The sequence below is a fragment of the Chlamydotis macqueenii genome, chromosome 4 (genome assembly GCF_036417535.1).
Source record: "Chlamydotis macqueenii isolate bChlMac1 chromosome 4, bChlMac1.mat, whole genome shotgun sequence".
In the NCBI taxonomy this organism is placed as follows: Eukaryota; Metazoa; Chordata; class Aves; order Otidiformes; family Otididae; genus Chlamydotis; species Chlamydotis macqueenii.
This window is the reverse complement of record NC_141559.1, coordinates 75,676,562-75,704,158: the sequence shown is the minus strand read 5'-3', so window position 1 is coordinate 75,704,158 and position 27,597 is coordinate 75,676,562. Positions and strand designations below refer to the sequence as shown.

Here is a 27,597-nt window from a genome sequence, read left to right as displayed (position 1 = left end):
GGCTGCCTTAGAGCAGAATACACAGAAAAGCCCGATTTAATGAAATAAAACAGAGTAAGTGTGGTTATCCAAAATGTAACTCTCTAGGACCAGACACAGCTGAGACACTAAGAGCATTACCCAGTCAGGAAGGTCATTCATCAGCAACCGGAGACTCTAACATATCGCCACATTGCTGTAGGTCCTGTGGGGATTTAAACCCCTGAACATCCAAGCTGAAGATGATGGGTTTTCTAGCAGCAACTCCCAGCGAACACCCACAACCTGCCTTCTTCATGGACAAACCAGCATGTATAAAAGGACGGGGCCTTCCTGTAGTGCTCCAGCTCTTGGATTCAAACCATGATCCAGAACAAAGGACTCTGTAGAAAGGGAGATGCATTTGTCAACACATAGCTCAAAGAATCTCAAGGTAAGGTGCTCTGCGTTTTCCTTCAAGGCGTTGCTCGTATATACACATCCATTCTGTAGGCAGCTTTGAGACATCCAAAAAAAACCTAAACCAAAAACCCAGGCGTGCTCTTGGCAATGCTTCTTACCCGGACAGCGCAGGTATGATGGACCTAGCATGTCCGTAACTCCAATTATTAGCTCCCCGGCCTCAAACTTTAGGAATGCTGAAAGGGTAGCTGGCATTCTGTAAGAGTAAACCAAAACACTTAAGGGACTGGATTGCACAGGCACTGTTATCACAGAAGACAAAACAGAATCTGTTTGTAACTCAGTGGGACAGCTTTTAATGGACATCACCAAGGTCTTCACAGAAGAGACCAAAATGTTTTCCCAACAGACAAATGTTTTCCAATAGAGCTGTGTTCTACCCAAAAGAGAAAGACATTTAAAATCCAGTGCAGGCTTCTGCTGTCAGCACCTGTAGCATTCGGGGGAGGGAGGGAGGAAACAGAGTGGACCTTCCATTTTGGTAGGGCTTGGGTACCATCTAGCCAACAGCTCCAGATCAATGCAGAGTATGACCACAAATTTTAGCACAAGCAAGATCAGTCGTGAGAGCTTGTCTCCCCAGCTCTCCTATATGAAAAGACAGCCAATTAAAAAAATATTTTTTTATTGAAAGATGAAGAGGAAAAAGAAGAGAGACTACGGACTTAATGACACCAAATGATGGATCAGACACTAGAACTAAACTTCCATGCTACTGAGGGTTTGAATCAACAACTCTTAGAGAAGTGGATTGTTTTGTGTTGTTCATGGAATTCCTAGCAGGAAGAAGCAAGTATATTTTAATACTAAATACTACGCGGGAACTGTGTTCTGAGAGCCAGGTGAAGAATTGCCCCAAGTTCCTCAGGAGAAGGTCTGGTACCATGCAAGTGCCTTGAGACACAGCAGGTTCTGAAAATAACATCACCTCATCTACTTCAGAACAATCACTTTTTTGCTTCTTGCCTTATTTTTCCTTTCCTACTCACAAGAGAGCCTGTACATGCACACCTGCATGCGTGGGGCAGGGAGGAGAGTGAAATATGAGATGTTTTAGGCTCTGTCTAAAGGCATTAGGAATACAGGACAGCATCTGATGCAGTTTGTCTTAGAGAGGTCAATGTTTGGTCAATCATCAGTCATAAGAGTTAGAACTAGAGCAGCACCCTAAACACTAAAAAAAACCTATATGCTTGTACCAGCTAAGCCTGTCCAAAGTGTCTAGTGACACAAATATGGCTAAAAATAGATGGGTGTGATTCTGCACAGGCCATTCTCAGAAAACAGGCAAACTGGCATGTACCTATTCTTATAAAATGAATCAGTGAGCCACTCTTTTGGGCACCAGGAAATCTCTTTGACAGAGCTGGTACCCTACGAAATAAAATGTGCATCTCAACATATTCTCAAAGCTTTGTCCCAAGCATTCTACCAGAGCAGTTGTCCTGAAACAGAACTCCCTTCCCGGTTATTCGATAAGGTCGATCTGAAACAGAAAAGCAAAACCTATGTCTGGCACCGCACCAGCACAGGCAAGAGTAACAGAGCCATGTCCCACGCCTGTGCATAAGAAAATTGCAATGAAGCCAGCCACACACATCCATATAACTTTACATTTTAAGATAAGCTTTCATTTTTATCACAGGATAAATTAGACCACAGAAATATTATCTCTAAGCATGAATACAGTTTCTGGAAAAAAAAACAAAAAAAAAACAAACAAAACCCCACAACCCAAACAAAAAAAAAAAAAAAAAAAAAACCTGAAGCCATCCACCTTCCGCAGCACTCAAATTCAGAGAAGCCGTTGCTGTAATTCAGCCAAAGGTGACATTAAAAAAATACCAACAGGGTGTATTCCATACTGTCATACATACCATGTGGGCCATCCACAGAGCCCCTGCATGGCATACCCTCCTCATACCATCAGGTCTAGGCTGTGGCTCAAGTGCTTTGGCATACGGACACCCACACACTGCGGAGACATCACCCAAGGTTAACCAGCTTTCAGTGAATCCACCCAAAAAGCAAGAGCAGGGATTTTGGTAAACTTCCCACTCACAAATATCCTAACCAGCAAAATCAGTGTATGTCAACTTTGACATGCATCTACAGAAGGAACGTGACATAAGTCTAAAATGGATACACAGTACCATGCCATTTGGCTGTTCGGCCTCAGGCTGGAGGTACTCATCAACAATTCAGCTGTTAGTACAATACGGAACTTGATTATTAAAAAAGGATCAGCCAATTTCTTTAGAAAATCTAAATTTTTATTATACATACTGTATTACACTGAAAATACGTACCCAAAGACAGAATATTTTGAATTTACAACTGTACAAAAAAACCCAATAGAAAACATATGGGCTATGCTATAGATGTAACATCTTACAAAATGACAGTTCTTGTTAAAGGCACCAGATTCCCAGAGGGCTCTGGCTTAACATTTTTTAGTCTTTTTTTTTTCCAGTCAGATCTTACAATGAAAATGTGATTCACTCTTTAAACTCTATAATGTTTCAAGCTTCTTCCATATAGACAAGTGGTCTGCACTTTGACACAACTTAGTGAGAGAAGTGACCAGTTTCACATGGAGGCATCAAGCGAATACCAAAGGCTCCTCCCCATTGCATCCAGGATCCTCTGGTATTTAACTCAAAAATTAAATGGCAAAGCTATCAGTGAAAAATCAAGTTAACCCACAGAATACTGGCCCAGCATTAGCGTGTTAACCATACTAAGTCTAAACTGTTTTGTACGGAGACAACTACAGAGCACTAGAGTAGGGAAAAAATGTTCTGTCAAAAAGCAAGATGGCATCTATGATCAGAACTCTTGCTCAGCATTCTCTCTGGACACACCTTCTTCATTACACTCATTTCGCTCTTTCTGGTCCTCATGGCACTCATGAAAGAATATGGAGCCTAAAGAAACCCAGCACACTTCGCTGTAGGGTAAGTTGTTAAAGAAGCCCGGGTATGCATGCATGTGTTCTTTCTCCCCTAAGAATAAAGGGTTTGGACAGGACAGGGAAAACACCCAAGCCACTTCCACAGCTTCTTTCTCCAGTATTCCATACTCTAAAACCAAACAAGGTAATTCATGTCATGCCCAGGCTCGCACAGACAGGTGCTTCTTTACAAGCAAGGGCAAGAGAAGTATGGACATCCTGCCTTGCTGAGGTGCAGTAATGCACTTCAGAAGCTTGGGCTTGCTATTCCTAAACCTTCATGCTTGGATAAAGGGAAAGAGGAAAGGACACAAAAGAAGCTTTAAGAAAATTCTGAACTACTACTCTGGTCAATTCGTCAGTACATCTGCAAGTCATTCTAGAGTCAACAAGGGTTTTTGGTTAATCTTACAGCACACACTGAGCTTCACTGAATAGAATCCAGCTAAGATCCAAGTGACTGAGAATATTCAAGACAAAAAAAAATATTAAGTTCCAGGGCCAGATTTTGTTCTGTATGCAACAATTCCATTATACTGGAATTTAAATGTTGATGTTGCCCCTTCTGAATTGTCTGGCATTATCCCTACTTTCAGGCCACTGGTTCAATGATTCAATTCTCTGACCAGTAGAGCTCCAAGAAGTTTTACTTCTTACTCCATCATTTTAACAGTGTTGCAAAAAGCTTCCCTTTCTTTAGGCATTTAAAAAAACTTTCTAGATTCACAGATCAAGTTGAAGTAATGCTCTGGTGTTGAGGGTCATAACATAATTTTAAAAAATAAATTATTTTTGCATTGTTAAATTGTCTCATCCTAATGACTTAACGGAATTAAAAATATATACACTTCTATTTAAAATTTCCATTTATTGCATGACTGACTTTAGACAAACAGGCCTGGAGACCAACTTTGTTATGCAGCAAATACAAATAAGTAGCAGCATGGTTAAGCTTCCTACACACTACTGCACTCAGATGACTCCACTGCATTCTAGAAGGGCTTCTTGAAGAGGAGAGGAACAGCTGCCTCCATGCTGACAGCACAGGTCTGAAATGCAGACTTCTGCGGACTAAAAGTTCAGTGAGGAAACTCCATTAATTTCAAGTCAAAAGAGCCATCACACAGCAGCTCCTGATCTCTACTGAACTGCAAAGAGTCTTGCATCAACAATTTACAGTGACAGTACACGCCCCTCAAGTCAGCCAATTTTCTAAAAATTCTTCCTTAAAAATTGTATTTGGTACTTGCAGCTTCTCTAGCAAGCAGGAACAGTTAAGACAGAAGTATCATACATGTTTACACAAAACTGGTAATCACAAGAAAACTTTAAAAATCTGAATGCAGACAAGAAAAGGAATGACACTTTTCTTTAAGCCTTTCTTTTAAAAGATGAATACTTTCATACTCTATTGCTAGCCCTTACTGTGTAACACACTAATCAAATAAATTAGAACCATGAAAACACATTCTATTGAACTCCTAAAAACTAAAATCCACTACTCATCCTCACTTGTCAGGCTGGCTTCTAGCTGTTTAAAGAAAAATTGTAATCAGAATCACAGTCTACACTGCTTCTGAAATGGGGTAATTATGTGGAGGAAAGCCCCCAGTGTGACAGTTATATGCAAGTAACTTTCACGCTAATACATGCACAACACTCCGTAATGGTAGCCAGGTACCATCAAATAACTTGCTCTCTACAGGTGCCAGAACTTTCTGTGTATTTGCTTAAATACAATTAATCAATCTATACTTTTGGTCACATCTTAAGACACTGAAGAATATAGATTTTCTTATTATTTATACTTGTCCTGTCCTGTTGCATAATTTGTTTGAAAAGCTAAAAATAAAACACAATAAAAATTCCCTAATACAAAAACTCTAATCAATCATCTAAATGTCTTTGTTAGTATATAAGTGTACTTATGGGATTTGGTCTGCTTTGTTTTCAGAGAAAAAAAAAGAAAAAAGAAAAAAGCCTCATTTTGTCCTAAGAGTTCCAGTTTAACATGAACCTCTAGTCAGCCCAAGGTACCTCCCTCAGCACCACACAACCATTGTGCTTCTCATCGTTGTATTTCTTCCTTCTAAGCGCTGAACCCAACCAAGCACAGCTCCACATACAAGTACTGGCAGAAACCAGATGTTCAATTCAAGTCTCCTTCAGATGATGAAGCCAATTCTCCAAAAGATGAATCCTGAACTACAGACATAAGCCATCTCAATAAACGCAAGCTTTTTATTTGTACTATAAAAGCCAGATGATACCAGTGGTGTGAACACAGTTATAAAGATAAAAATGTGCTTCTACTAGAAGGGGACAAGTATAAGGCACATTTGTATGCCAGTATAATTGTGGCCACGTTAGCGCTTATATGATATAACTACACTGGTAAGAGCCACAGCTACAGTCATTCAAAGCTTTTTGGATCAAGGCTTAGCAATCAAACACATTACGACTGCTCAACCAACACAAATTAACACTGCCTCAAGACAACAAGTGTTCCCAGCCTTCTATATTAAGGTATGTGTCACTCAACCATTTCTAGGGCCATTTTGAAATTAAGCTACAACTGGTCTTGAGGTGTAGTGGTTTCACTTCCTCCCAAGTTATGCTGTTCAACGGGTTTGCTATGCAAAAGCCATACACCAACTTCCACCTGAAGACTTACATGGCAAAAAGCTATCACTTCCAGGCAAGAACAAGCCACCATTACTTTGTTTTTTTCTTAATTTTGATGTTTTTTCCTTCAGAAAGTTACGATACTCATTTTCTCTTGATCTCAAATAATGCCAAATACAGATTAACTCATGCTGGGCATAGACATTGACAATATAGCGAGTTAACAAAGCTGCTCAATCTCATCCTATGACCCAAGCATAAATAAGCTAAACATACAGTGGGTACCGTTAGACACTGGACACCTACCACCTGCAATATTTAGTTATACTGCAGCTGAATTACAAAATAATCAATTGGTGGTGCTTTAAATGTCCATTCTTACAATAGAATTCACGTAGCTAAAGAAAATATTTTTACAATAAAGATCTGTGCCCTCGTTTAATGGTAAACCGCGAATGACTGCGCAGTAGTCATCTTTTCCGGTACTCAGAAGTAAATTGCTCCCATATGTAACCTTTCAGTTGTGATCTCCTTTTCAATATCTTGAACGGTAGGAAAACAAAAAACACACCAACTACTTTCCTCCCTAAGATCACCTTTCCCTCCCCCAAGATTAGAAGACAAAAAAAAAAAAGTAAGTTTGACACCATCTTCTGTGTTCACTGAGCCCAGTTAGGTTGAAGGGCCACAACTTTTACTCTGGAGGGTAACAGTAAATGTACACATGAATGCCATTTTGTACAGTTGACATACTCTATGAGCTGGTTGACTCTAAGCTTGATTTGGTCCAGTCTGCTGTTGCTGCTTCTCTTAGGAAACATTAGTTATAGGTTTGTACTTCTTGAATCTGGTCCATTCACCAGTAGCATAGTTCATTTCAAAGACCGTATCAACCAACATAGTGGTGCTGCCAGTGCCATCTGCCTTTGGTAAGTCTTCTGTATGCTCACTAAGTTTAATTTGGATGATGTCACCTTGCTCTTGGCAAGGATTCTCTGTGAAAACAAGAATAGGAACAAATTATATATTTCTATATTGTATTAGAAAAGGTAAAAAGCACTTGACGAATAGTCTTATGCTAAAAAACCCAAAACCCAAACAAACCCTAAACAGAGCAAGTAATGTCCCTGATACACATAGCCACACAAAGATCTCTCCTTACATCACAGATAAAATTTTAAGATAAAACCAGCCCCCAAAAGATGAACCTCAAGGCTAAAGGAACTGGAACAACAACAAAAGGGGGAGTAAAGCATACCACTGACATTTCTGTCTGCCTGAAGAGTTATAAGAGAAGCTTTTATTTAAACAGGAGTTGGTAAGCTTGAACTACCAGAGTTACTTTATTTGAGATACATATTGTAGTTAAAAGCCTGTTTTCAGCTGTTGTGGAAGCCCAAACAGCTTAACTGAAATCATTCATCCAAGACTCAGTTCCATGCCAGTAGAAGTATTAAATGTTACATTTCAATGTACTGGAATTACCACTCAACAAGCTCAAGAATATCACAGTTGGCAGTTATTTACCCAATCTTCAGAATCTGCTGACGTTATTATTGAAGAAATTAATATTGTATATACTTACCCATGTACGCATATGTGAACATACATAAGCACATGTGCACACTTCCAAAATAATATTTTACCTTGCATTACAAAAAACTGTCCATGTAGATAGCAAAGTACACCCTCCAACTGCATTTTGAAGTAGCATCTAGTACCAAGAGCACCATCATTAATGCAAGATACACAAAACTTTCTCAAAGCTCAGGGATCATCACAGTAACTCTACCCCAGTGGTAGAGTATCGCATGTATCGTAATGTATCGCATTAATCCAAATGCATGAGCCACATATAAAAGCTCCAGCACTTCAATGATAAGAGCCCTCAAATACCAAATTAGAAACCAGAGCTAGTGCAGATGATAGAGTTCATTTAAGGACTCTTAAGTCCCTTCTCGTCTTACATCTGATAATCTTCTGGGTAAAACAGTCCTGGCCTATCAAGGCCAATATATGACAGATCTAGCAATGAAACAGCTTACCTCCCTGTGATTCACAGCACCTGTGGTTACCTAAAGCCTCTGTGACAACAGTGACATTTCTAATGCTAAGGAATTAGCAAAGAGGCTCTATACTACCCAACTTGCACCTCGTCTTGCTACAAAAGAACTCAGATTCACTGGTCTTTTAGACAGACTACGAGGACCTAACCAGTCTGTTCACTGGTCTGACTGGCTGCCTCGTTTCTCCTCAACTCCTAAGCCATGATATTACATGTGTTCAGTTATATACATTGTGTTTAGCAGCTGCTCTGACAGACTGTTTGACTCATTGGAAATAGATTCTGAAGACCCATTACCAGGTAGTTAGAACTAAAATATTTAAAACTGTAATCCATAAAACTACATACAGTCCAGAATAAAGTGGAGTCCTGTACATACAGAGCAAAGCTAAAGCAACAGTCTTGTACTCATATATCCACATTTAGAAATGCTAGGCTGTATTTCATATTTGGGTAATTCAAAAGCAAGCAGAGTTAGTCTCAATACATGCCTCTGGATCCTGCCATGAATCCAAGTATAAGAGCCTTTTCTGGCCTTGTGACTTTGTTTGCAGTCTTGAACATTTCCTGTGCAGCATACATTTGCTCCCTCTGCAACAGATACAGCAAATATGAATTCCAGTGGAGAAAACACTGCCAACAGATACCATATTAATACCCACAGACAAGCATAGAAGAGTAAGGTGGAAGTTTGTAGACCTTCAAAAAGTAAACAAAAAAGCATTAACCTCAAGGCTTTCCCTCTTTAATGCTTACACCTAACACGGTAGTGACAACTGAAACTGGAGAAAAAACCTGCATGTTTGAACAATTACAGAAACACGTGCTAAGAGATTTAATGTTTATATTATCAATTTTGTGTTCTTTATGACTTTAGGAAAAAAGGATAAAACACTCAATGCTTTCTCCACAGTTCAACAAATGCAGGTTTGCAACAATTTCAGAGGAATTTTTTTTCTTAAATAGAATATAGGTACTCAAAAGAGAAAGTCACTCAGCTTCTTAAAGTTCAGATCTTGCAAGCCAAGCTTACAGATGTGCTTAGGAAAGTCTTCCAATCAGTTGCATCTTTAATTAGTTATCTGCTTAACTTCAAGCATGTACATAATACATACCAACATACCAGCAACACAAAGCTTCAGGACATACATAGTGGCTTTCGAATTTAGTTTCCTCCCTACTCTCAGGCTTTAAGAGATAGGGGGGGTGGGAGGATCAAGAAATAAAGACTTTCACCTTAGAATAATCTACTGATATCTTTTATCCTACCACAGCACTGACAGGATCCTTTTTAGCAGCCTACATTATATGCAACTGGCTGAGCAACAGCTCTGCTGGAAATATCCCCTTCTCCCAAAATTCCTTATGAGTACAATACAACATTATTTTCCATAACAAATAGCAGTAAATAAAGACACCTTACTGTGACATTAACACTGCACAACTAAAAATGTTGTGACTAACATCAAGACAGCAATGCTAACAAAGCCACAAAACATTTTCATCTTTGGTTATAAAAAAAGGCAGTCTCAGCTACTCCATGATCCAAAGGCCAGGAACTGCCAGCATACTAAGTGAGATCAATGATAAAAAAATTGTATTTTCTAATCTACATCAAAAGCACCACAGTGAAAAAAGAACCTAGTTTTACTCACTGTGAGAGAGAGGCTTTTTTTCGGTGGTGGCTGTTGCTGAGTTTGGGGGGCCACTTGTGGTGCCTGTGCTGCAGGGGAAATGGCAGGAGGTGTCGTAGGTGTCAGGGGTGAGGTAGGTGTAGCTGCAGGTGGGTTAGAGTTACTATTGTACATTGGTGTTCTCTGTTTGAATTGTGCAGGAAGAGTTGTAGTAGCATTTGGAGCCGCAGGCTCTTCAGTCTGTCTGTTAGTCTGCAAGGCCTCTCGTGCAGAGCCAGCTGCAAAAACCAATTAGGATAATTAAAAACCTTATAATCCACAGAGATTAACATCACCAATGGCTTTTAAATAAAACTAAAAAATTTGATTATTCCATTTTAGCACCATGATTCAATATGCCATCTTATATCTATATGAAAAATTCAAGAGCTAATGCTCTTTCCACTCAATTATCTTGAGCAATAATTAGAGAACTGAGTGAATAGCTGTCCAATATGGATTACACTATTTAGCATCAAATTTTATATTTAATACATATCAGATTTATTAAATTGAAATTGCTTTATTTATGTTTCAGCTTATATGGCTATAACAACTGTACTCTGACCCTACCAGGATTATTGCTGTACTGTTACGCAGAAGCCAAAACCATAAAAATATTTCATCTGTTTTTACATAACGCAGCAACAGCTTCCAAAGGAAACGGTAATTAAGTCTCAGTAAAAAATACACAGATTACAAAAATACACAAAATACAGATTATATGAGACCAAATCTGTGGATCTTCTGCATGCATCTTATGTCAAGGAAACAGTTTTATAATCCTTGAACATAAGAAAAGCTAGATACTCCTTACTCCAATAGGAAAAAATGAGTTAGAAAAAACAGAACAAAGACAATAGAGAATTTTAAACTAGGCTTTTGCTGCTGTTGAATACAATGCCAAGGCTGTGTAAAATAATACTAGCTGTGACAACACTGATGTACTCTTAGCTGCATTCTTTCTGGAGATGCCAATTTTCTGACAGATAAAGATTTGCATGGACCTTCAAAGAGATTCTGAACCGTTTCAGAGCCAAGTGATCAGGCTTTGCATACGCTTTTTTTTTTTATAGTGACCAACATGACACAGCTCACACAAAGACAAACATTACAGTACCAAATTGCAACAAGCAAGAGTAAAAATAATGCATTAAACCAAAACATTGGTTTTGTTAACTGCTAGGTTTCAATAAATCCCAGTCATGCACACCTGTTAATGCGAACTGATATATTCCTTTAAAACTTTGCGTGCAGCAGAAAAAGTAAAACCAAGTGTATTAAAATAAAAGGTGTAGAAATAAAGGATTTGTAAGAACACTGTTTTTTACTATAGGTAGTTTTCTAGAATCTAAAATAATGTAGCACTTTTCAAAATACGCAGGGTCTCAGCTATCATCTATGAGACTATTACAAAAACATACAAGAAAAATGGATGGCTTGATCCCAGCCTGTGTGAAAGCTAGTATGTATTTGCCTCTAGAAACATCTGACTCTTGAAAGCAACTATTTTCTAAGCGCACGCATATGTGTATACTCCAGACTTATGTATATTACTGGTGTCTTTTTAGGGATTAAAAAAAAAAAAAAATCACTGCATTTTATATTACAGAGTAAGAAAAAAAAAAACAAACCCAAACAAACAGTAAATTGCTTTGTTTGCTCGACTTAATTAGCAGTCATTTTAAGACTTAAAAACAACAAGCCTCTTCTTTATTTAGGTTAAATGACATGTCTGGTTACCCAAAACCCAAAGGCTGGGTTCCTGCAATGGATTTTTAGACTGCTAAGGTGAAATTTCACTAGAGTTGAGGGATAGTAGGCTTGTAAATAAAAGAGCTAGACAGTAACACTGTATAGAGTTGGAGGTATTGGGTCCCAAAAGGAAAAAAGCATCTTTTACCTGGCTGTGTTTCAGAGCTTGGGATATACGAAGAAGATGGTACCACACTGGGGGTAGCAGGTAAATAACTTGTAGAAGGTAGTGCAGGCTCATTGTTCAATGAGCCAAGTTTCTGTGAAACAGAAAAAGTGTTAATAGTCACACTGCATATATTCATGTGCTGTTTCTGCATTTTTAAATACAATTTCAGCACTACTTCTGCTATGATATTCCTTTTGGGAACTTAATTATGGACTCCTCTGTTAGGGCAAGCTTGCCCTTTCAACCCTAACTCCCTACACAAACTTCAGACATTAGAATCACTCTAGCAGAGAAAAAGCAGCTGTTATTTCCTTTAATTCAGATCTAAGTTGCTTCTGAAGGCACAATCTGAGCCAGAAAAAAAAACCCAAAACAACCTATCACAAAGAACGTACTTCGGCAAAGAGAGTCAGGCTGTTGTTCCTTTGCCCCAATTCCTCAGTAGAGTGGAGACCAGATGATAAAATTTGTGCAGATGGTACTCTGAAGAATTACACTTTAGAAATAAGTGATCTTCTGCCTGAGCAAGCATGCTCTTTGCTATTAGCAAGTAGAAACCTGTGTTCATGCACGGGCAAAAGACCTACTAAAATATCACACGGGAGAATGCAAAGGCCTCTGGGACATAAGCAAGCAGAATAGCAGTAAAAGCACAGGTAAAATCCTGTTTCCACTGAAAGAGGCCGTTAACACAAACATGAAGGTTGTAGTCTAGGATCAAGCCAAAGAAAATGACACATTTTGTACTTAATTACACATGATACTGCACACACAGAATAAATGGAATAGCATGGTATCTCTATGAAGAGCTTCACTGTAGTCCAACCCAGCCTTACAAACATAAAGGGTTAATGGAGGGGAATAAGTCTAGCAGACAAGTTATACTAGATAAAAGTAAGATGAATATTCTGTAAAGTGTGGAACTTGCCAAAAAAGATACTTTAAGCATTCTGCAGAAAGACAAGCAATGACTTTCACTCCTGACACAGGCTTACCAGTATCTGCCTGTATGCTGGTTTTGGCACATGTGCCATAGGTTGCTACCCTTACAACCATGGGACCAGTGTTGTGTGTGCTTACCATTAGGCTCCAGAGGAGAAAAAATCCCTGGCTCATCAACAAAACCATAGGTCTTTTAAACAGAGTGCTCTCCAAAGGCAAGTGTTGCATGTCAATACACAGACTTAAAGAGGCAAAGGTAATCATGACCACTTTAAGTTTGGAACAAGAGAAGACACTTAAGATTTAAGATGGATTTATATCATCCCAAGACGCTTGCAAACACTGGGTGCAGTAGCCTCAAATTATCTATTAGTATCTAAAGAAACAAGTTGTCCAAATTAATTTCAGGCCAAGGCTTGCGGGACTAGAACAATTTCTAACTCAGAAGTGAGGAGAGGTTCTAACATTGTCGTAAAAGCTACATCATGGCTAAGAAAACAAAGCTGCACCACAGTTTTTCCAATGCACGGTATGTGAAAGGATCAGAAAAAACCCTGCACATAACTCCTCCCCTCAACCCCTGAATCTACCTCTAGCAACAAATTAGCTTTCTCAGCAGATCCTAAGCAACTTTTGTATTAAAAAAAAAAACAACCAAAAACCCCAAAACACACTGTTAAGAGGAGGAGTGGTCACCACTGAACTTTACGAGTTTTAAGAAGAAAAAAAATTTGTAAGCCATGGGTAATTTGGATGGAGACCAATTCCACTATATTTCTCCTTCCCTTTCAGTAGTAATGCACTGGCTATGCCTAGCTACAGACAGGTTTGGAGACCTCAGAAAAAGGTGCCCTGATTAAACATCAATTCTCAAAGATCATAAGCTAAAAATTGATAAAATAACCACAGAAGGGCATTAGCATGTAGGTTCTTTTCTGAAGTCGGAAGATAGATGAGTTGTAAAGACTTCTTTTTTACTTGGTTGCTTACGTTCCTCTACCCCTCCTGGGCACAGGCCAATGACAACAAGGCTCCTCACTTCTGTTCTGCATTCTGTGGACACTATTCCACTAGAGTCAAAGGAGCACAAGCACAGAGTGAAACCTGCAGGAACTCCTGAAAATGATTCTACCTCTCCAGGGCCAGAAAGCCCTACTATCCCCGTCATCTTTGACAGGAGACTACAACCCTCAGTTACAGAAATGCCATTCTTCATCAGAAACTTAAAATAGCAACAAGAAAACAAAAGTGTTACCTTCATCCTGCTTTGAATTTTTTAATCTAGTTTGGTGAAAATATACTGGAAAAGTCTTTACATAATTATCTCAAAATACTAACTGCAATGATATTTTACTAACTTTTACAAGTTAGTAAAATATCATTGCTGTGTTTAAGTGTTTTAGAATAACATGCATCACAGTTTCTTCTTTTTTTTTTTGTCAGGTTTTTGTTTGGTTTTACCTGTGTAGACACAAGTCCAGCAGCATAATCTGGAGTAGCATTTTCCACTACTGTTTCTTCTTTGGCTTGCTTTTCCACAACTTCTGTATCTATTGCATAAAAATTAGAAGTCAGTTCAATAAATTTTTTTGAAATACTGAATCAGAAGTACTTTTTTAAAACAAAGACAAACATGTATTTCTCAAAGTCTGATAAGACTGGCTTCAAGAGGTAGATGCAGAAAGGTTGGTAGATACAGTAATCTTTGTACGCAATTTTACAACTCCAGTATGAGCTGAACCACAATGTATATCCATCAAGATGTAGCAATTGAGTAATTAGGCAGAACTGGTGAATTTTGTGATATTAGAAAGCATTAAAATCCAAGCAAAAAAATTAATTGCAATTATGATTTTGTTCTGAGATGGCACTCATTTTTTTTGGGTGACAAATACAAAAAAAGTTGTTTTGGGGCAAATATGCTGCCTACTGTGTCTTGATACGGTTAAGAGCAGCACTGCGCTGTCACTGGAGTTAAGAGCAGTATAACAGAAATTATTCACTTGTTAAGATCTCTCAGCTTTCCAATTTTGGAAAGCACTATACATTTCTTCAACACTACTTTGAATTAATTTACTTGGCCACATAGCCAGTAGAAATAAGCAAACCAAAATATCTCAGAACAATTCCAGTATTCAGGCCACTCACACATCTATGTGCTACCCAAAGCACAACTAACTAGTTCAATCATTTCATGCAACTGAGCCAAGTTATTACTTAGGCACATTGCAATATGACTAGGAGCACTAAAAAAGTGAACATTCGCCCTTGAAGCATTTGTTTGTCTTTTTTTCCCCCTTCTTTTTTAAAGTTTAGATGAAGACAAGTTTTAACAAGTGAAGAACAAAATGGTACTACAACTCTAGACCCTATTTGCAGGTATATTAATAGCCTCTGTAAGTAGCATGCTATACCAACCTAATGTCTTTCTTCTTCTCTTTGCTTCACGGCCAGCACCTACCATATCCAGCTCAGAGATATCTAGAAGCTAAGAAGAAAGAGCATACAGCACTTAATAACCACTGTTAAATTTATGTAGTTCATCACTAAATATTGTCCTTAATTTTTTCTTTAATATATTGATACTTGATTCAAAACAGCATCAGAAATCCACTTTAGATCAAGGAGAACTGATCAGGAATGCAAGAGACTAAGAAAGAGTGCACCTACCTTTACTCCTCTTTCTTTGCGCAAAGGTGTCCTTGAAGGAGGAATAGGAGTTCTGTTTCCAGAAGGACTAAATACACTAGGTGCTGAAGTACTCCTGAATGGAGCTTGTTTTGGTATTCCTTTGAGTGGTGCTTAGGGAAGATCAAAAAAGCCAACAATTGTAATATACGCTTAATTAGTTACGAAAAACAGTAATAAGGAATTCTTTGGCTTTTCCCCTTAACACACACACACCGCCTTCCCCTGTAACTTCAAATGTTAATAATGTGGAACTGTCTGTAATACACATGTCCCTCAAAGGGCAGATTAGGTTTTACCCTTTAAACAAGGAGTAAGAGCCAATCTCTAGGCTAATGCTTGCAACTCCATTCTACATGAAGTAATCAAACAGGTGCACTGCTATCAAAATACACTTTTCCTACATACATGGATGCTTTCCTTACTTATAACAAATAAACTTTGAACACATAAAAAGGTATTGGGCATGAATGTTCTGAATTCAGTTACTGCCAAAGTTGCTCTTTGAATTTTACGATCTAGTTACTTGGCAAAACTGTAATCAAAGATTCTTTCACCATAAGACAATCATCTCTGACCAATGTAAGTTTCAGCAGAGTAAACCCCAGTGGGTCACATAACTCCTATTTCTAGGGACCACTTGGCTCTAAAGGCCAAGCCTAAAAACTAGCTTTATTAGTTCAACAGTTAAAAATAATGCCAAAAAGACCTAATGGCCAATTCTACACTGGGACAATTTTTAGTTCAAATTACAGCTACACTTTTTCCATGTGGCCAAACTCTGGTGCTCAAAACCATATCTTAAATAACATGAACACAAAGCACTTCAGAGCTTCCAGCCACTACATCAAGAAACCACTCCAGTTTTACACCTCAGGGTCATATTGGTGGTCAGAAGAGTTAAACCTGTGCAGTGATTTAAAGTTATGTAGCTAATTTTGAACCCTCCTTTGGCTCCTAGTAAAAAACACTTATTTGAAAAACTCAAGCAGTTCAGGAACTTCAAACAGTTGAAATCTATTAATGAAAAGCTGAAAAATGATTATACATCTTTGTCACATCCATTAAACAGAAGCCACTGCACAGCCTTGGCTGCAGAGACCATACTGTCCCCTCTTCTTTCTCTCTGCAGAACTATACAAGATAATTTCAGTCTACTTCACAGCATTTCAAAGAGCACCGCAGATTACTGTGATCCACTCTGCTCCCTTTTGGAGCAACATGTCTTAGTCAGGAGTTATTCCTGGAGTGATGCAAATTATATTCTCAAAGTCTACAGGCATGATCTAGCTGTGTACATTTTCGAAGCATGGCAAATATACTTGCCATTTAAGAAAAACCCCACATTCTTGTTCTTTCTGACAAGACATGTCAGAAATACTTAAATATCAGGAGAGAGGGAGGCAGAAAGGGATAAATCCTTTGCTTCAAAAAGAATTAAGTTTTTGTAAAAAAACTAGATGGTAATTTTTTTCTTCATCAAGGCTGTTTTATCAGATGTTTTTTCTGGGAAGTGATGAAAGTGAGCCATACTTGTTGTATCTATCTTTTTGACTAGTCCTCTGCCTTTGGCATGGAAAGGCACTCCTGCAGTCTTCTTGAGCTGTTGTGCAGTTTCTGTTGCTGAAAAGAAAACAGGCTTTAGTTATTACAGAATCTGTGCTGAAAAAATACAATACATTGGTTCTTATATAAAGTTATTAACTAATACATAAAAAAATGGGAATAGCAACAAAGAAATAATTATATTTTAATTAAAACCCAGGTCATTTATGTGAGATAAACAAAGTACTTGGAAAAAAACCCCACAAAATCAATATGGCTATGCAACTGACAATATGGTCTAAGCTAAAAGAAATTATCAGAGTGGACAATTTACTCTGTAGAGACTGAAACAATTAAAGAAAGTTCTATATAACATCATAAAAAGTTACAAATCTTAATTTTAACCAGACCAACTACTCAAGTCACATGCAAGAAAGAAACTGCTGCAACAGAAAAACAGGTATCAAAAACTATTTTAAGATTGCTTAACTCAAGCAGTTACCAATACATCTACATACACATGCTGCCTTTCATTAGTGAAAACCCTCTTGGCTTTCACACCCTATACAGCTGTACTGAGCAAAAGAAAGCATTAATTAGCAGCTCTTGCTTCCTGTTGTAAAAACATAAGGCAAAATAAAACTAGGTTCTCATTTCAGGTTTGTTTCACGAGCTTTAACAAAAGCTGTCCCTCACAAGTCTTAACAACTCTTGAATATACCTATGAGACAATATATCTGTGCTTTAAGAGCTACAGCTTTTTCTATGCCTTAAAATCTGAACAACATTTAAATCAAGACCAGCACTTTAACATAATCATGGCTGGAATGACTTGCACCTGCTCTTCCACATACCATTCTACCAAAGAAAGAAATTCAGCCAACAAAGCTCTTATAACAGAAAGTGTTAATATATACCCTCATACTGGGGAGTAAGACTGACTATAAACTTTTGGTTTACCATTTAATTTGTTATTCAATCTTATCAACTAGCTGTAATACTACTTACACTTCTGCAAGAGTTCAGCTCTGAGAGTGGCACTTTTAGGTTTCCTTTTCAGCTGAAAGTGTTTCACTGGGGGAGTAAGTGGCCCAGCTAGTGTTGTCAAGGCATTTTTGTTTAAGTATTGGCATTCCAACGGCAACATAGCTGAAGTTTCACATTCACTTACTGCATAAAGAGTTAACACAGTACACATAGGTATTAGCACCTTTTTGATAGCTAATTACAAAACATTTTACAACCAGACCACACAGGTGTTTTTAAAATTCAAATTATTTGTTTAAACAGCAGGAGAAACTTAGTTCTAACTATTACACAGTATATAACCAGTTATTAGGATGGCTGGTTTTCACATTAGCTTAATAAGAGCTTCCATGTTAATCATACTTAAGTCAAATTACAGGAATCTTCAATATGCTACTACTGTCAGAGAATAAAAAGATAAAAAATGACTGAATTCTCAGATTCCTTAAAAATTACACATAAAAAGGAAACTACTAAATAAAAGTCCAAAGCAAAAGTGTGAACAGACAAATGATCATTTGTTTATAGTAAGAAAACAAAATGCTTCCACCTCCAAATCATTTCGTTATGGGTCTGCTGCAGTCATAACTCCAAGAGCATGTTTGTCTGTCAATGCTGGAAGGCTTTTTCTAGGCAACGTGCTAAATCAAAACCACCGAAGTAAGAGCAGCTTTGCATTACCATTTACTACATTGCTTGAAGCAGCAACTGTGCAAGTGCCTAAGCCAGTATTTTCAGCTGCTAGGCAATCTGCAGCTAGTCAAGACATCAGTAGTGTAACTCTTCTTGTGATCAGTCTCCCCCACAGCACCCATCATTTGCTGGCTAAAGGACTTTCAGCAGAGATGCACCACCGCCCAATACAATGGCAGTGCTTCCACACACCCGAGGCTGTCCACACAAGCACTGCAGAAACAGAGCCTTACTGTTGTGTTTGCTACTACAACACAGGAGACAGAGCAATGTATAAAAAAGCTCAATTTACTAAGCTGCAGTTCAGTTACTACCTATCAATGCACATATAGCCTGTCTACGATACTAACGAACCCACATTAACTTGCATGTTGCCCTTCACAAATGCTCAGGGTAATACCTAACATGCAAGTTCTGAGTATGTGTGAAAAGGTAATTTAAGAAGTTATCATTCCTCAAATATCACAATTCCCAGTTAAGAAACATGCCAGGTCATGAACTGTGGCAGTTAAGACACAAGACATACTGCTTGTCCTGACAGTAATACTGTTAAGATAGCAAGACTGCCTGTGAAATAACAGGTTATTTCTGAAAAAAAAAGGTATCATATTTCCGCAATTTTCACTGACAGAAAAGGCTTACCTTTTTCTCTAAGCTCTCCTAAAATATCTTGAACATTGGGATTCTGTTCTTCAAGATCAAGGTTAAGGGAGCCAGTATCTGGAAAGGATTTTAAAATATCAGCTACCATTAAGACCCAGGGGTCTGAATCCAAGGTAGCGAGCTGGATAATTTCAGTCAGTGCCCCTTTCATCTAACAAAAAAAGAAAAAGAAAATCAACCAATTGGAAACAGTTTTAAACAAGTTATAGTTGGATTTTTTTTTTTATTTTAAAAAGACACCAGTACAAACATGCACAATGTTTTACTACTAGGGAAGAGGGAGACTGCTTCAACACAGTTATACATTAACTCTAGAACTAAGTAAAGAATGAATCAAGATAATTTTTTTTTTTAATAATGCTTTTAGTCAAGCTAACCCAAGTTTATTTTGAGCTTTTGGCAGCTTGAAGCTTTGTTTCCCACAGAACATTTTTACTAAAAGCAACAGGCCAGATTCTTACATTGCTGTCTTCTTATGTTCTACACTTATACTTAGTGTACCCACACCTTATACTCAGTGATAAGAATATGCAACTGGAATACAAGTTATTTAGAACAGGCATCTAAATGAAGATGTGTCCCTTTGAGCTATAGAATAATTAAGCAGATAGACCATACCTGCACCATATGAACATAAACATAAACTAAGTCCTCAAAATTTTACTTAAGTTTAAGATAAAATAATCTATTTCAAGCTAATCAAAACTTTATTGTTTGACAAAAAATCTATGTATTACAGCAGTAGACCAAGCCCTCTAATATGCAACAAATAACAAGATTTTTCCATCTAATTTTTTGTAGTCTGAAAAGTTATTTTTCTTTAAGCATCAATCTTGAAAAAAGGGAAATAATGTGTAAGATCAATTAAAAATTCATTGTCACAGGTTTTTTTTTAATTACTGATTAACACGTCTGTTGGCACTATGAAGTGAAATAAAAATCAAGGTGACTACATTTAAGGGTTTACACAGTGAATCTCTTACATTAGTTGTTTTACTTCATTCACAGGTAAGCTTAAATACCCACAAATAAAGAATAGTGGCTTTTTTTTTTTTAAGTAAACTTTCATGTAAGCATTAAAGCATTAGCTTCACAGAACCAGAAGTCTGAGATGTACTGGCTAGGTACAAGGCCAGGTTGGACGGGGCTCCGAGCAACCTGATCTGGCTGGAGATGTCCCTGCTCCTTGCAGGGGGTTGGACTGGATGGGCTTTAAAGGTCCCTTCCAACCCAAACCGTTCTGTGATTCTACTGTGTGTTTATCAAGTCACAAAACATACCAGTAAAATTACGTAAAGTATTCAGACATACTCTATCTGTATGGTATTAATATTGAAAAATGTACAAGCAAGTATAAGGAAATACTTGAATTTTGATTTTTCACAACCTACTGTGGCACATATAGCTTAGTCTCAGTCTACATCTTTCTGAACACAGATTCATCTTCACCTTTATGTTGTATGTCTTTCCCTTTATTTAGAATCAGTCTTATATGAAAAGTTCAATAAAATAAGCTTACTGTACTCATGCAATTGTAAGAAGTAAGTTAAAATTCTGCTCTTCATTTTTCCCCCTAAGCACTTTTAAAGCTCAGAGGCAAACATTGACACCTCTCAATTCCTTTCACCCACAAAGTGTTATTGCCTTCTCACTTCAGAAAGGTTTACAAGTGCAGTATAGGGCTGGTTTGTCCTTTACCCCTTGCACATTTTAGTGCTCATAGCAACGTGCTTGTGAAATGAACCAGATCAGCTCATCTGCCCAAAAACTAGCACCTCTCTACAGCTTTAAGCTTGGTCAGCCCCTTGGTGTGGCTGGCTACAGTCACACAAACACTACAAACATGAAAAGAGCAGAGCAGAAAGCAGACGCTACAACAGTCAGTTACCATCTTCAGGAGCACTATCCACTTGCTTTGGATTAAAATGACCTCATAACCATTATCACGCATTGCTTAAGGTGGTGTCAAATTTAACCAACACTTACCCAATGGAGAGAATAAATTTCTAAGGTTCTAGTCTTTTTTTGTACTCCATTGCTCATTTCTTTCTCAATAAACATAAAAAACCCCACCTCACCTAGATCCACACAGACTTAATCTCTCTACTCTAATCCTAAATTGCTCATCAGAAGTCACTTCTGCTACAGTAGATGAGGAGGAGTGTGAATATTATCAAAACAAAGTGCTTTATTCTCCTATTTATCCTACAGGAACTTCAGTACTAAACCTATGCAAAACACCTGAAAATCTAAAAAAATACCATGAGAGCTGAAGAATCTATGGTTTATTTATAGTTCTCTTACAGGCTTTTATCTGGACACCACTGATGCAGTGTACAGAATGTAATTTCCTCCACTGAAGGAAACTCAGGAAACAGTTGGAGGAAAGATGCCTTCCATATCCTCCAAACTTACTCTTTGTATCTGCTCCACAAAACTCCTATTTGTACGAAAAATTCAGAGCTACATGTCTATAGTATCTATGCTCCTATGGAGCTGTTGTCTGGGCATGTTATATCCACACTGCTCTTAGGGCAGCTAAAGTCCAGGCAACCTACGTATGCCACTATCCATCGCTTCACATGACTTTGGTTCTTTTAAGAAAGGAGCCCAGAAACAACTTGTTTGCCTAGCACTGGGCAAATAACATTATCACAAGGCCTCATGGCAGAAATAACATGGTGAAAGAACAGTTGCTGTCACTCACAAGGAAACAAAGCACACTAACATTTACTGTGTGCTAACCAGAGACCTTGCCTGGTTTGCAGGAATATGGGTTTGCATTTAACAAGCCTGGATTTGAGTTTTGACTCAGGTTTGTCTTCAAATGGCAATTTAAATATATGTTCCCAGTTCGCTGTTGAACTGGCAGCTGAAAAAAGTTTAATCTGTGGTTTCAGAATGCATAAAATGCAACTCAAAATAACAGAGAATCCTACATACAGTTTTTCTGTTACTTTACCAAGCATAACTATAATCACAAGCTCTTAATTGTCTAAGATTGCAACACTGGGTCAGTAGGAGTCCCATCAGCTCTAACCAGCATCTTGTTAAGCATGAATGTCAAGATCTGATGCAACGTGTTCTGGCACTTCTCTCATCTAAAACTCAAGGATCTTAAGTATTTTTCCCAGCCTGCTGGGAAACACCTAACAAGAAAGGATCAAGCAGGATGGAAAAAGTCTGGGAACAGAGACAAAGGGAGATTAATAATGGCTGTACACAAAGAATACACAAACAGTACCATGGGAAAGAGTAAAAAAAAAAAAAAGAAAATGCTACTAGAAACACACAAAGTGATAGCTCCAAGATGACTTCTTGCAAAGAATTACCATTAATTTGCTTTATATTATGCCTAAATTAATACATATGACTACCTTCAGAAAAATGCATCAACAGTTGGCCAATACACCCAATCAAGCTTTAACCTTTCAAGGGCCACAGAGGTGGTGATATTTAACAGGTATCTGTATTATCACAGAGCATTTTCATTAAGCTAAAAGCACTGGATTGAAAAGTATTAATATTTATGTGATACAAAACTAGGATGGATCAAGTATCACTACTGTATATGTTTTGTATTTTAATAATGAAAAAGAGTAGAAGTGGCCAAGAGCAATATTAGATGAAAATATACCACATTACATCACAGAAAAATTAAGAACACTAAACGCAGGCCAGAAAGATGCATAGCAGCCTCCCTGTTCTGAGCACAGAGGGAAAGACAAGCGTCATGTGCCCTCTTATTCCTTTGCACAAGCACTCCACAATTCCCAGTTGCATGAATAGACAACTCCTGATTCACATAAGTAAGGAAGAAGAAACAGGACTGACTTTTGCTCCCTTGCAGCTACTGTAATAAGACGGCAAGCCCCTGCTAGGATAAGGCAGCATCTTCCTCTCAAGATAAATCAGAGAACACAGAAACACACAGTCCTCATTCCAGATCTGGCTGTAACACCACAGAAACACACAGTCCTCATTCCAGACCTGGTTGTAACACCACAGTCTAACCCTGAACAAATAAAATAAACGTTGGCACAAAAAGAAAACTTGCATTTGCCATTGTGAATCAGGTTAACAAGAATATAATATACAAAATAAACAGAAGTAACTGTTCTGCCAAATTCACAACTGACACCCTGGTCAGCACTACACAGCTTTAGGCATCATTTCAAATAAGCACGATTATCTAGAAAAAAAAAATAGCAGATGAAAAGCTGAAGGGGGCAGGGAGATCCAAGAGTTCACAAGTTCTGCCCAGATAATTACAGCAGGAAAGATTTTTGATAACTGCCAACAAAACACACTTAACCTAAAACGAAAATAGGAGCCAATTATTCTTATTAGTCAGTGGGAACAAACAAGCAGTAAAGAGGTTCACAGCATGATAAAAAAGAAAACTACATTTATTACCTATCCCACAGGAGTATTATGAGGATTAAGTCACTTATATCTATACATTTGGAATGTTGAATTAAAACATTATGAAAATTGAAAGATATTAAATTTGAGGAAAAAAACCACACTTAAGCAAAGGACCGAGCTTTCCAAGAGAGCTCACTGAAGATTCACTTGTCTAGACTGAAGCTTTCACAGAGATTTAGAAAGGACCAGCAGCCAATTAAATCCCTTCTAAACCAAATACCATAGTTTTCTCGATTCCCACATAACTTTTTACTCAACATATCTGCTCCCAAATGGTTTCCATGTCATCCTATGCCTAAGTGAAAATGCTGTTATACAGAAAACAAGGGAAAAAAAAATACTTTTAAGAGAAAATAAAGAAGTGTCTCTGTTACCTAGAGAGGGGAATATCATTTAACATGCTACGTAGCAAACCAATGAACATATCCTGCATCCACTATCAAGACTCCCAAAGCTTTACAAAGCTGATGCAGTGTATTTTCCAATACTGCTATGTTTCCAAATGCCAGCTCAGTGGTTCTTACACAGGATCAATAAAGACTGGCACATGGCATGGAAAACACATATATGACTTTCCAAAGAGACTAATGAAGTACTCTCACAGTTAAGTTTAATCGTTTTCAGATATGGGAGTGATTTCCAAATGATGAATTTTACTTCCAGGCAGCTACAGGCGTCCTACACTGAGCACAGAATACTGTAGAGAAGCACCCAGCACAGTACACACAGACATATATTCTGGGTATCCCATGTAAGACACCCAATGCCAGTTAAAATATCCAAAATCTTGACAGTAAGTTACGCAACAAATGTTCACAAATACAACCTATTTTAGCAAACTCAACACAAATTACTGCTATCTGATAAGATAACATCCCTTTATGTCAGCAGTTTGGTTACACCAGCTATTTTTATCATTTATAGAAGGAAGTCTATAATTATAATAGCAGACCTACTAACAATGTTAATGGTTTCTGCCTGAATTTTTTATTTTTAACCATTTAAGCCCTTCAGAAACAAAATGAATCACATGTCCCTGAAATAATCAAGATGTTACAGGTACTTCGCTAAGGACTGAAAATATTCTAAATCAAGATGCTCTGTTTACAATGAAAGACTAAGTTTATGGTTGAATTCACAAACTCTGCCAAAGAAGTAAAAACTCCCACAATATCTTTTGTTACAGCAGTAATAAGAGCTTTGTACTTGGAACACAACTGATCACTTTTAAAACAATACACTAAAAGGCACAGCAACTGACTTGCTGCTCTTTATATACACTTTATATCCATGGCTAACAAAAGCAGAGATCAAGTAAAGTTAACGCCTACCATCTTCCTCAGAATCGGTTTAAAAAATTATTTTATCCCATCCAGTGAACATTCTTGCACTATTTCAACAAACTGTTTCATTTTGCTTGAATGATGCTTCCTCAAAGACTTGGCATGAGGGTTATTTATGGAGGTCCCTAAGCTTTTTTAAGCTCTTTTCTCTTAAATCTAAAAGCATCACTAGTTTGTTAGCCTTTTTCTAAAAATTGCAGTATTCATTTCTTTCAGCATATTTGGATTTTCACACTACTTCAGAAGAATTTTGCATACTCAGAGTTCATACAAGCTTGTGCATAGCTCCCCATCCCCCTTTCTGGCCTTGGTTATTTTATTTGTCCAAAACACAACTGCATTTGTCACACACAAGAAAGACAGCCTGTGCACTGGACAGGGACTAAACATGAATATCATGTTTTAAAAATTCGAGTAAACATGCTGAACAAGATTTTTTTTTTAAGTGACACCAATTACATGTAACACAGTGAACAATCATACAGATGCATGTGGCAAGACAGACACCAACACACACACAACTATTCCTTAAGTGTGATGGTTGTATATTTTCAGCTTAGAAGTACAGAAAAGCTGAGCATATAATAAACCAAGCTACACACCATCTTCCCACACCCTGCCTAGAATATACGTATACTAAGCCTAAGCAGCAACTGTGCCCTAGCCAAGAAAGAGACTGGTGCAAGCACAGCTGAGCCTACTCCACACAAGAAGGTGAGGATTAACTACGCATCACCTCCATGATTGTTACCAGGAACCAATACCACACATGGAGGAAGTAAGAGAAGAATTCCTCAAACCTGGATGAAAAAACTTAAATGTTTCCCAATCATTCTCCAACTATTGCCCCAAACATCAGTAGCTGCCTACTGGCAAGAATAAGCCAGCTGCAGCTGACGTACAGTCCAGGGTCAAGTGAATAAGCTTGCAGAGCCAGCTCAGGCTTGAGCCAGCCAGCTTATTAGCTAGGTTAGGACAGCAGAGGAAAGCACCAGCTGTTCCCAGAAAGGCAAAGAGAAACAAACAAAAAACAAAGCATGGTAATTTTCCTCAAGCAAGACCTGACTGCAAGAAGGTGGGGAAAAGTACTGCTCAGTGCAAACCCCAGATCTTCCATTCCCAAAGTTTCAGCACTTGCTGCTGTCCTTCCTAAAGCTGAGATATTCGACCTGGGACACCTACACAGCTGCCAGTATTAAGGAAGGAGAGTGAAGGAAGCCTAACACATACGACTGTTCCTAACAATCCTGCCTCTCTGTCGCAGTTCTAGAACAACCCCTACCTCAGAAAAGCCCTCTTTCCCAAAGGCATCCAAAACATAGCCCTACAAGTCCGTGTGGAGACATAAGGTGGGTTTCAGGCCAAAACTGCTTTCAAAAGATTAGTGCCAACTTGACATTCCCCAACGAGCAGGAGGAGCAGCAGCAACGCTTCCACTCCAGTCCCTTATCACGGGGAATTTGAGCCCTCTTCCTCGCACCGAAGGACTAAGGCCCAGCTCAGAGGACTAAACAGCTCTGCCAGCCCGTCCTCCTCCCCCCTTCCCGTCCAAGAACGGACGCAAGGGAGATGCGGGGATGTCTGTGAGGTCCAGCCTCACTGCACACCCCGCGCCGAGCGCGGGCGGGCTCCCGCCCTTGAGAAGCGGCCGCTGCTCGGCTTCCCCCCGCCCAGCGCTGCCGCAGGAGGGGGGCAGCGCCAAGCGGCCCCGTGCCGCGCCCCGAGCTCTCCCCACCCCACAGGCTCCTTGTGAAAAGAAAAGGGCGGGCGGGGGAGGTGGTGCGGGCGCTGCCCCCACTTTTTTCCCCTGCCGCCATCTCCGACCGACGGCTCCCCCGCACACACGCACCCTGATTCGGTTAAGCTTCCCGCGCAAGCTCCTGCCCAGCGCTCACCTCATCCACTGCCCGGCGGGGCAGGTGTAGCATCCCCAGGAGTAGCTTGAGCTTGACGGCCGACGAGAGGCCGTGGAAACAGAGGCGGATGTTGTCGATCACCGAAGCCGTGAGCAGCGAGGCAATGCTCGGCGGCGCCCACAGCTCGTCTGTGGAGCCCAGTTTGTTGTGCAGCCACAGGCCAGTGTCGCTCTCCCGCATCGACGCCATCTTGGGAGCGGGGCGAAAAAAGAGCGGATTCTCCACGGGCATTTTATGAAGACACCTAACGGGAGGAAGGGAGGGGGTGAGGACCCCTGCGGGTCGCCGTCTTCTTCGTAAGCCAAAATGGCGGCGCCCTATGAGGTTGCGCTAGGGAAGGCGGAGATTCTGCCGTAACCTAAAATGGCGGCGCCCAGGCCGCAAAAAATAGCGAGGCTCTTCCCATCTCTCGTTCAGGAGCAAAATGGCGCCTGCCACGGCTTTTCTTCCGTACTGCAAGATGGCGCCGCCTCACCCGGAGAAGCTTCTCTATTAGCCCCGACTCGTTGTCCCTCACAGTCCGCCATAACTTCTCCGGGGCTCTTCTGGGCAAAAAAGGGCCGAGAACCGGTAGCGGGGTGCCGAGCCACCGCGAGGCCGGGCAACACAGCTCGGAGGCAGGCCGGAGCCTGCCCCTCCCCTCCGAGGCCGCTGGCCTCCCCCAGCCGGCGG

General features: G+C 39.2%; 1 protein-coding gene across 2 annotated transcripts; it reads right to left on the bottom strand.

The window, feature by feature from the left end:
- Positions 1-70: 70 nt before the first annotated feature.
- NELFA (negative elongation factor complex member A) lies at positions 71-27,597 on the bottom strand. Of its 2 annotated transcripts, XR_015258453.1 has the most exons (12): positions 26,905-27,597; positions 19,218-19,389; positions 17,865-18,026; positions 16,845-16,934; positions 15,294-15,424; positions 15,042-15,111; positions 14,085-14,173; positions 11,661-11,772; positions 9,740-9,996; positions 8,576-8,675; positions 6,773-7,014; positions 71-362 (listed from the first exon to the last, which is right to left on the bottom strand). XR_015258453.1 is itself a non-coding variant. In XM_086747032.1 (11 exons), exons 1-11 carry the CDS (start codon positions 27,154-27,156, stop codon positions 6,830-6,832), a joined length of 1,620 nt encoding a protein of 539 aa, XP_086603158.1. In that variant the 5' UTR covers positions 27,157-27,597; the 3' UTR covers positions 6,576-6,829. The 2 variants fall into 2 exon arrangements, 1 of the variants encoding a protein (XP_086603158.1); XM_086747032.1 differs by lacking the exon at positions 71-362 and having other exon boundaries at positions 6,576-7,014.